Source organism: Prinia subflava, chromosome 2, assembly GCF_021018805.1.
Source record: "Prinia subflava isolate CZ2003 ecotype Zambia chromosome 2, Cam_Psub_1.2, whole genome shotgun sequence".
NCBI lineage: Eukaryota > Metazoa > Chordata > Aves > Passeriformes > Cisticolidae > Prinia > Prinia subflava.
In genome coordinates, this window is record NC_086248.1 from 97,169,852 (window position 1) to 97,179,492 (window position 9,641).

The following is a 9,641-nucleotide window of genomic DNA, read 5'->3' on the forward strand; positions in this document are numbered from 1 at the left end:
GGGCATTTCTTTTAATTCTGGCAGTACTGAAGATGCAGTTAGTCAATAGTGTTTGGTGCTACTGGTGGTTTAAAATATTTCAGTCCTTCTCCACCAACCTGTGTTTTATGTAATCCTGCTTCTGTTGTGCTAGCACAAATCTGTTAGAGCCACATCAGGGAGCTGATTTGGTTTAACAAGGACCCCACAACACTAAAGGCAAGTAGGTGACACACAGGGTAGGCTGAGAAGTGGCTACAACTGGAGCCAGAGAGCAACTGCAGTGAGGGGCAATGACTTGGGAAGGAGCTGTTGCCAGAACACACCATTAACACGGTCTATTCAATTTGGTCCCACACTTAGAGAGGAGCTTGAGCGTGCTCAAAGAGCTGAAGGCTCTCTTGTCCCACACACTGTCCCTACCTTTTAGAGAGCTGGTGACATCAAAGGTCTGCCAACATCTAACATCCCAACCCAACGGATTTACACCAGCAAAACTTCAACATGCTAAGGTGAGCTCCCAAGCACCCTGCATCCCAGTTTCCTAATGAAACACTCAGTGAACACACTCATTTCCTTTCCACACAGAGTCTGCTTGTCCCGTCACAACCTCCGTGAGATGTTTCTCTTCTCCCCACAATACACTGGGGAACAGATCCCCAGTGTGCAAGCACTGTGACTATGATGAGATCCTTCCCACCCATCCATCCTTTCCATTACTTCTTGGGATGCCAACCAAGCTTGTGGATGTGAGTTCAGAAGCTGGGGATACTCAGTTGAAAGGATACCAAGAGCTTTTATTTAATGACATCAAATACACATGCAAAAAAGGTAAATATTCCCAAATCTAACCAGAGGTTTTCCCTTTAGGGGGCTTTGCAAATAAGGATGGCTTGATCTGGTCTCTAGACAGACCCCTCACTGAAAACAGCCTTGCTGCTCTTTCCTTCAAAGTGCCTCCACATTTCAGTCCCAAAGACATCAATCCCATCTTCAGCTTCTCCAAACCCAGGGCTTCCAGTTCAGCAGCAGAGTTGAACGCCAGCAGGTCTATTGGTTCTGCCTCCTGAAAAGAGAAAAGCTTTTGAGACAAACATTCAAGAAAAACAGGAGCTCAAGCAGCATTTGGACAGTGCTCTCAGGCACATGGTGTGATTCTTGGGGCTGTCCTGTGCTGGGCCAGGAGCTGGACTTCGACTCTTGTGGGTCCCTTAGAACTGAGAAAATTCTATGATTATCCCCAGGGAAGTTCAATACTTGGAAGAAAACTGAATGAAAAACAAGTTCACCATCTTGCCCAGCAGTTCAGTAGCTTAACCTTGGCTTCCAGAGGCACAGCAAAGCTGACAGACCCTTTTTAGCCTGATGCTGAATACGACCAATATACCTCCAGCAGGAGCAGGAAGGAGAATGAAAAGTTATTTCTAATGCAGCTACACTGTAATTAAATAAATCAATTTAAAAGCATCTCTGTTTAGAAAGATTAACCCCAAAAATAAGTTGTGAAGCTCATATCTTGTCCTGCCACTAAAAGAAAATATGGATTAAAATTTCAGCTTCAAAGGAAATTGATGTATTTGCAAATTGACTGAGTGTAAAAAGGAGCCCTACAGATAGTCTAGCCCAATCCCAGGGCCTTGTCCACAAAAAAACATGGAATAAACAGGAGAATTCAAATGCTGGAATTTACTAACACGCTATAAAGGACACCAAAATCTAAGCCCATTTTGTTCAATATTTAAATGCACATACTGGCCTTATAGTCTGTACCAAAGAAACTTCAGAGCAAGTAAAAACAGCAGTGGGAAGGAGAGCGCTCCCCTTATGCACTCAGCAAAAACAATTCTTGCCAGCAGAATCAGAACCTTTGTCCTGGTAAGTACACAAAACCCCAACTGGCTGCCTCATTATTCTCACCCTACTTCTAAAAAAACCCATTCATCAAGGACTACTATAAAAATGTTTCCACCTGCAATAACAATCTGCCACAGCACTGGTGGAGTTTCCTGTTCTAGAAATAGAAAGTCTCGCAAATACCGAGCAAAAGGTAAACAGTGAAGGATGGTAAACATCCTGTTTAAAACTTGCCAGCTCTAATGGTACAGTAGATGACAAAGATCTAATTGATCACATTACATCCTTGGGCTTTTCCCCACTGAACTGTAATAAACTTTCACACATCACAGTTCAGTTGTTGCCAGTGGCAGACTTTCACTAGGGTGAATAAAGGCAGAAAATCCCAGTAACTCCCTAGCCTGAAAACAAGAGCTACACTTTGTTTTATTGCTAGAGTAAGCCCAGATTCATTACCCCAACAACACTTTCACAGTAATATCATGCAAGGACCCATAAAGCAGAAGTATTGGCACCCTCTGCTGCCAAGTATCAGTTGGACTTTCATCAATTTAGTGGGAAAAGTTACATTGCTGGAGCTTGTTTGCTTCTTCAGCTCTAAAAGCAGCTGAAGACACACCACATTTTGTACTGCTTCATACTTACTGTGCTTTGTGACTGGTTTGTTTCCTGTGCCTTAGCTGGAACATTTTCTTGCTCTTCTTTCTGACCTTGAGTCACTCCGTTCTTTCCTTGGGCCATTTCCTTTGGAGGCTCTGTCAGCTTGCTGTTTTCTCCAGACAGAATCTGAGCTTGCCCGCCTGTGCACACCTCTCCTTGCAGGTCTCTTCCAGGACCTTCTGGTTGCTCCAGTGGTTTCTCATTTGCACTGGTAGATGGACTGTCCTCTGCTGAAGCCACAGAGCTGCTGCAACACTCATCTGAATTTCCAGCACTGTCATTAGCACTGCTGCCTGATGGACAGCTTCTGTCAGATGCACAGGGGGAGCCATCCTTACTGTCATCCTCACAGCCCGAGCCTGTGGCCTCATCCAGTCCTGGCCTGGCCCAGGGAATATATTACAAATTAACATGCATCTATCTTAACTCTTTTTCTTTTAAATAAATTTTTAATTGCCACATTTCTCTTCCCAAAACCCACTTCACAGACAGACATAAGGAGCTATTCTAACAGCTATTTAGGTTAGTTTGGTTAATGGAAGAGCTGTCAATATTGCAAAGGACCTACAAATGCCCAAAACAGGTATTACAGCATTCCCAATACAGAAATGACTGGAATCTTTGACTTCTCTTTCATGTTACATTAGCTGAAAGATGCCAGGGGAGAAAAATAATCTTTTTAAGTTCATTGTAAATATAATTCATTTATGAAGAAAAGGACAATAGGAAGTAGTAGAATATAATCATTTAGAAGAGGTGGGGGGAAAAAGTGTCTGTTTTGCAAATGAAATTTGTCCGCTCCATCTGGGACAGAATTATAGGAATGCAGAAATGTTTACTTTCAGTTCTTTGATTTTATCAGTTGAGTCTTCTTATTTCTATTTCAGTCTACATCTCAGACTAGACTCTGCTTACTTGTATGTATCTAACTTTTCATCCTTTTTAAGGCTTAAGACTGGAGTGTAAAAACAAGGTGTAACTCTTACCCGGGACATTCTCTTTTTTCAGATTTTGTTTCGCTCTTTCCAGGCTCACCCGGACGCTTCCGACTCCTGCTGCTTTCTGATGACACTGCTTTGCTGGCAATAACCTGCAACCCTTCAAAACAAATTTGAAAGTGGACTTCATCAGTACATGATTCATACATGCTGTAGGTTCTGCTTATCTTTTCACTTCAGATGCAATTTAAAACACTAATGGGAAAGAGTCACTATTGGTGATACAGACTCAAAGCCTGAACATAAACTCAGCAGCAGCAAAAGCTTTCCTACATGAACCTACTAAGGGACAGAGTCAATTAAAATTGGATTCCTGAACTGAACTATCAGGTTCCTCATCCTATTCAGCCTCAAGTTTCACTCTCTAGCTGACAGCAAGAGAACAATACAGGGACAAATAAAGTGACTACAAAGACCAGGAACTGAAACAAGGCATTCTGCAGTTGGATGCAATGTCTAGTTTTTATGTACAACTCCTTTAGTTTCACTGTGTCATTCTTACAGCTCAACTAGCAACACCACCTTCACAGAATCTGGCTCTTATTACGAGGTGACCTAGCACAGCAAGGTGAGGCATCACTTGCATCGTGTCAGGCCGTTCAATGGAATTTAACAGGCACTGCAGGCAAAGATGAAAAGTTAAATCAAGCAAATTTCACTGAAATTTAAGGTTTCATTCATTGAAAGAAACCAATTCTTATGTAGATTTTCCTGCTGGGGTGAGGCTGGCCCGAGGGCAGGGAGGCGGGGCAGTACCGATGCGCAGGGCCTCCTCCTGGCGCTCGGCCATCTCGCGGTACTGCCGCTCGTACTCGGGGTCGGTGAAGGTGTGCCGCGGCTCCGCCAGCTTCCGCTGCAGCCTCTCCAGGCGCCGCTGCTCCTTCTCGGCCTCCCGCTCCGCCTGCTTCTTCACCCACTCTGCCATCCTGCGCACGACAGCCACCAAAGCGGCGTCAGAGCGCCCGCTGCAGCGGCAGCTCGCTGCTTTGCAGGCACAGAACGCTCCCACCGCCCGCCAGGACGGCACACAGAGGGAAACGACAACAGGACCCAGCAGAACTGCTGAGGAAATTCATAGAAATGCTGAGGAAACAGCGATTCTGCTACAGAGAATAGAGTAGGGTTTATTCTGAAAGCCAGAAACAGCAGCTAAGTTCACACATCGCCAAGACTGTGGTCTTGCAGCTTCAGAGAGAACTGTGAGAATTCCACACAAGGAATCCAAGAGGTGCAGAACAGCCCCTCAGCCTCAGGCTGCAGTAAAATCACATCTATTTTTGAACTAATAGAATTACAGTCAGGAAAGCCCTGTTGGCTTCCAGTCCACCTGCACTTAGGATTTCACTTTTGCTCTTTTTAGTATTCAAAACACCATTTCATTGCTACAACGGGCTGTCACTTCACCTCTTTTGCTAACAGGGAGCTACAGGATCAGGTTGGTTTACAATTCCAGCTTGTGAGAAAATGCCTTACGCCTTCTCGTGGTTGACGTCCCGCAGTCTCCTCCCACTGAGGTCTCGACAGGCCTCTCTGTTCGTTGTCTTCTCAATCTGAGCACCCAGGGCTCGCAGCATTGACCCAAAGCCTTCCAGAGGAAAGAGTAATCAGCAATTAGCTAAACAGAAACATCAATATAAGGAGCCCAGCTCAGGCTGAATTCCTTAGTTCTTTGGCCACTGAGATCTTTGCATTTATATGGTTGTTTTTCTTTTAAATAAGAGAGTTTAAAGTCAATTAGGTCACATAACACACTCAAATCACAGACTGTTTGTACCTGAAATATTTGTCCTAAGTGACCACTGAATGAAACTTGGCAGTCTAAGATGACAGGTCCTTTTAAAAACAATTTCAACATTGAAGCCACTTTGGTACATGTTACAGACTTCTACAAACAGAGAAAAGCTGAAAAGGCATGGGAGGAAGATCTGGACTGCAGCTTCCCTAGTCAGTCCTCAGCTTTGTACCAACATTTTGGTTTTAGCTCAGAGACTTTGTATCAGTCAAACACAGAAAAAGATCTGCCAGCATCTGAGGACTCCTGCTATAAGTATGGACTACAGCACAGCAGAGGTTTTTTTTAACCAAAGAATCTAATCATTAACAAGCAGATTAAACAACAAACCTCCTTTTCCACCACAAAGCCTCGGCTCCAGGCTATAAACGACCCCACTCTGCAGCTCATCTTCATCACTGGCCAGTCGCCCATTACACCTCACATACAAGCTTTCTTCTGGGATGTTCTAAAAACGCAGCAAGATTGAGTCAGATCACTGAGCCAGAGAAAATGAAACATTCTGACACAGAAAATCATTAAGCAGTCATGTTTCCTTCCTTCCAGAGGGGAGGCAAAAAAATCAGACAATCTGAAAAGCATGAACATTCTCTAACTGTGCTTGTTTTAATTCCTGGTTACCAAAGGATTGAACACAGTCTAAATCAGGTTGTAAACATGAACAACCAAAAGCTATATACTATGGGAAAAATTCAGAAACAACCTGTGATGAACTGACCACAACCCTCACTCCCTGTCCTCAGTGCTGCTGCTGGGGAGAAGACAGAGCCTGGGAAAGAGGGAGGGAGGAGGGAAGGTGTATTTAAGATTTCTTTTACCTCTCATAATCCTACCCTGATTTTGGCTGGTAATAAATTAATTTCCCCAGGTCAAGCCTGTTTTGCCCGTGGTGGTGACTCCTGAAAGATCTCCCCGCCCTTATCTCGTCGTTTGACCCTTTTTGTTACATTTTATCTCTCCTGTCCAGCTGAGGAGAGGAGGGAGAGCGGCACCGGGGTGCGCCTTGAGTCCTGCCAGGGTCAACCCACCGCAGTGTGTATGTATGTATATATATAAACACACACATATATATCATGTAGATAAGAGGCTACAGGGCTCTCTTACAGCAAACCCTCCCGCTCAGCGAAGCGACAGCAACGACGAGCAAGGTGCGCACAGGCGGGCATCGCGCCCGCCGCCCGCGGGTGCCGGAGCGGCCTCAGCGGGCCCGGCCTGCGCGGCGCCGCCGACGCCGGAAGCGCAGCGCCTCCCGAGGCCGGAGGGCCCCACACCCGCCCGCGGCGCCCCGCTCCCCCGGCACTCACCAGCTCCCGGGCGCGGTGGCGGCGGAGGCAGAGCACGGAGCCGCCCCCGGGGGGCAGCGGCAGCGGCCGCGCCCGCGGCCCCAGCGGGTCCCGCACCCACAGCGGCGCCAACCCCAGCGCCGCCATCGCTGCGGCCCCGCGCGGTCACGTGACGCGGAAGCGGGCGGGGGCACCGGGCCACGCCCCCGTGCCCTCAGCCCCGCCCGGCCCCGCCCGGCCCGGTTCTGTCCCGGTTTTGTCCCGTTTTGTCGTCGGGAGTTCCTTATGTAAATGGTTCAAGGCGAATCCAGGGAGCTCTGCCGTTCCAGACCGCGGAATCCGTGCAGCTCGCCAGGCTGTGCAGCCTTCCCGGAGCCCGTCCCGGCCGGAGCGGCGGGGAGCGCGCGCCGTGGCTCCCGCTGGCGGCGGCGGCGGGAGCGGCAGCGGGAGCGCGGGAAGCAGGGAGCGCTCGTGCCCCCTCAGGGACGGGAGGCGCCGCCGACCATCGCAAGTGCGGGAAAGGAGCCGAGATGGGCATTCCTGCGTTGTCTGGCCAAACACGGTGCGAGCTTCACGCGAGGATCTGCAGGGCGTCCCTGTGGATTCTTCGCCTTGTTCACTCCCACACACGGTTTGGCGTAGGGATGAGAACAGGCCCAGAGCTCCGGTATCCGGGGGCGATGCGCCTGGGCCGGGGCGATCCCAGACATGAGGACCGGGAGATAAATTCATTGGGAGCTGCGGAGAAGGACTGGGGGTTCTTGCGGATGAAAGGCAGCAGAGTGTACTTCAGTCCAGAAACACAACACATCCTGGGCTGCATCAGAGGAAGGACAGCTGGCAGGACAAGGGAGGCGTTTTGGCCCCTTTCCCCTCATGACACCGCACCTGGAGGGCTGTGCACATCGTCAGCACCAGAGAGTCAGCCTGTTGGAGCAGTCATCCTCAGGCAGCCTGTTGGAATGGATCCAGAGGAGGGCCAGGAAGATGCTCAGTGGAGCTGGAGCACCTCAGCTATGAGGACAGGCTGAGACAGCTGCAGTAGTTCAGCTCTGGGGACACCTCATTGCAGCCTTCCAGTACTTAAAAGAGGCAGAGACAGATAGTGATAGGACAAAGAGGGATGTTTTTAAACTAACAGAGCAGAGACTTAGATTAGATGTTAAAAACGAGTTCTTTACACTAAGGATGGTGAGGCAGTGGCATAGGTTGCCCTGTATGTGTTTAAATCAGAGTTGTTCTGGAGCAAGAGTCCACAATCAGCTCTTCATGACATGTGGTAACTACCTGTAGGCAGGAGACTGAAGAATTAGTTAGAGAGAAAAAAAAAAAATCATACTTCTCCCTGTCCAGGAAAGTATGTGTACAGAGGTAGGGTGGACATCCAGGCAGTGTAACCATTCTTTGGTGGTTTCAAATCTCTTCCATGTCTCCAATATAACCATCCAGATAGAGGATATTTGAAGGCGGGTTGCTCCCAGATGTCTCTGGTGGGAATTGTTTCAAACACTAGCAAAGATGTGGTTGGACAGCCCTGAGACCTGCAGTGTGATACACCTGACACTTTATCTCCAGATAACCGTGTTACCTGGAGTGCCTTTGTGTTGGATAGCTCCATGGGCAAGGACTATTGCTCACGGTGTCATCTGCCCACTTCAGGTGTGTCCTCACCCGAGGTGGGGGCTTCCCTGCCACAGTGGCACCTGGCACCCTGAAAATCCCCGTTAGCAAGCAAGATGGGCTCCTGTGCTGGAGCCTGCCGCTGAATTCAGCTCTTAGGCGTGGTGCTGTTTTAGAAAGATGGGGGTTGTGCCTGAGCTGCTGGGCTGTTCCCCAAAGGCTGTCTCACCCTTTCAGCCTGCTGAAGAGCCGCGCTCCCTGGCCAGGCCTGTGCCAGCATGGATAAGTGGCTCTCATGCCTGGCTGTCTTAAGGTGATGTGATAAAGAAGGAGGAAGCTGAGGAACAAAGAGGCAGAGACATGACTTGAAGACTTCAAAATGTAAACAAATGAGTAATAACTTAATTAAGGGGATCTCCCAATGAGTTTGTCTTGGCCAACTCACAAATCAAACATCACCCACCACTTCTTACACTATAATTTTAGCTAAAATATTTTTGTAAAGGATCCTGACCTAATCCAGACTCTTTGTTTGCTACAACAAGTTGATATTTTGAATTTTGTGTCACATTGGCACAGTGGAGCCATTCAAACCCTATGTGTATGTAGCCTGCAAAAGCTGTGGTTATTTTTTTGCTGGATCAGGCCCAAATTCAGTTGACATTGTATTTTAAGTCACGTAGTACTGCTTGTTTCATGCCACACCTGCAGCATGCCGCCTGATGTTAAATTCCACTAGATTTGGGGTATTTTTATTCATTTGTGGTACCTGATTGGAGTGTAATTGGTGCACGTGAGGTATGTGTGCACACATTTGCAGATGAATAAGTATTTTCTTCAATCTGTGGGATTTCACTTGCGTTCTGAGGGCGTGAATCATTTCCTCCTCTGAAACTCCTGTTCTTGGCATGGAGGGTGTGGAGCTTGCCACTACAGGCCAAATAGGTGGAGTTGTCCAGGAAAGAGTTGGGCCACAGAGCTGCCCTGTGGATGTTCTGGATCAGTGTAATCCACAGGTTCTTTGATCCGTGTCTTTTCTGAATGTTTCAGCCTACTCTTTCATCTCTGGGGTTTTGTATCATCTCAGTGAAAAGAGGACCTAAAAGGAGGCGCCACTGCATCCTGAGAGATATCCATCCATGGCAGCAACCTGTCATTCCTAGCTCTGACACCGGGATGGTGCCTGCCAGCTAGAGCTGTGAAACCCTGCCAGCAGCAGAGCTGACAGCAGTGGAGTCACACTGAAGGGATCAGGCTCTCTGCAGATCCTCCAGCACCACCTGACAGGTGGTTTTGGGCTACTGATGCCATTGTCTGCCCAGTGCTGGGGTCTGTGCTTGGGTGATGGTGTCTGTGAGACTTGCCCAGACCCTTGCACATAGTCAGGCTACAAGTGAGCAGCATTTAACAAGCAGAGGAGTGGGTTTCTCTCAGCTCAGCCCCACAGCAGAGCCT

The 9,641-nt window shown here is 48.2% G+C and overlaps 1 protein-coding gene across 1 annotated transcript; it reads right to left on the minus strand.

Annotated features, from left to right (window-relative positions):
- Positions 1-755: 755 nt before the first annotated feature.
- On the minus strand, positions 756-6,785 carry SDE2 (SDE2 telomere maintenance homolog). The gene is made up of 7 exons (XM_063391134.1): positions 6,588-6,785; positions 5,614-5,731; positions 4,965-5,076; positions 4,248-4,417; positions 3,480-3,591; positions 2,479-2,875; positions 756-1,045 (listed from the first exon to the last, which is right to left on the minus strand). Exons 1-7 carry the CDS (start codon positions 6,711-6,713, stop codon positions 827-829), a joined length of 1,254 nt encoding a protein of 417 aa, XP_063247204.1. The 5' UTR covers positions 6,714-6,785; the 3' UTR covers positions 756-826.
- Positions 6,786-9,641: the final 2,856 nt, after the last annotated feature.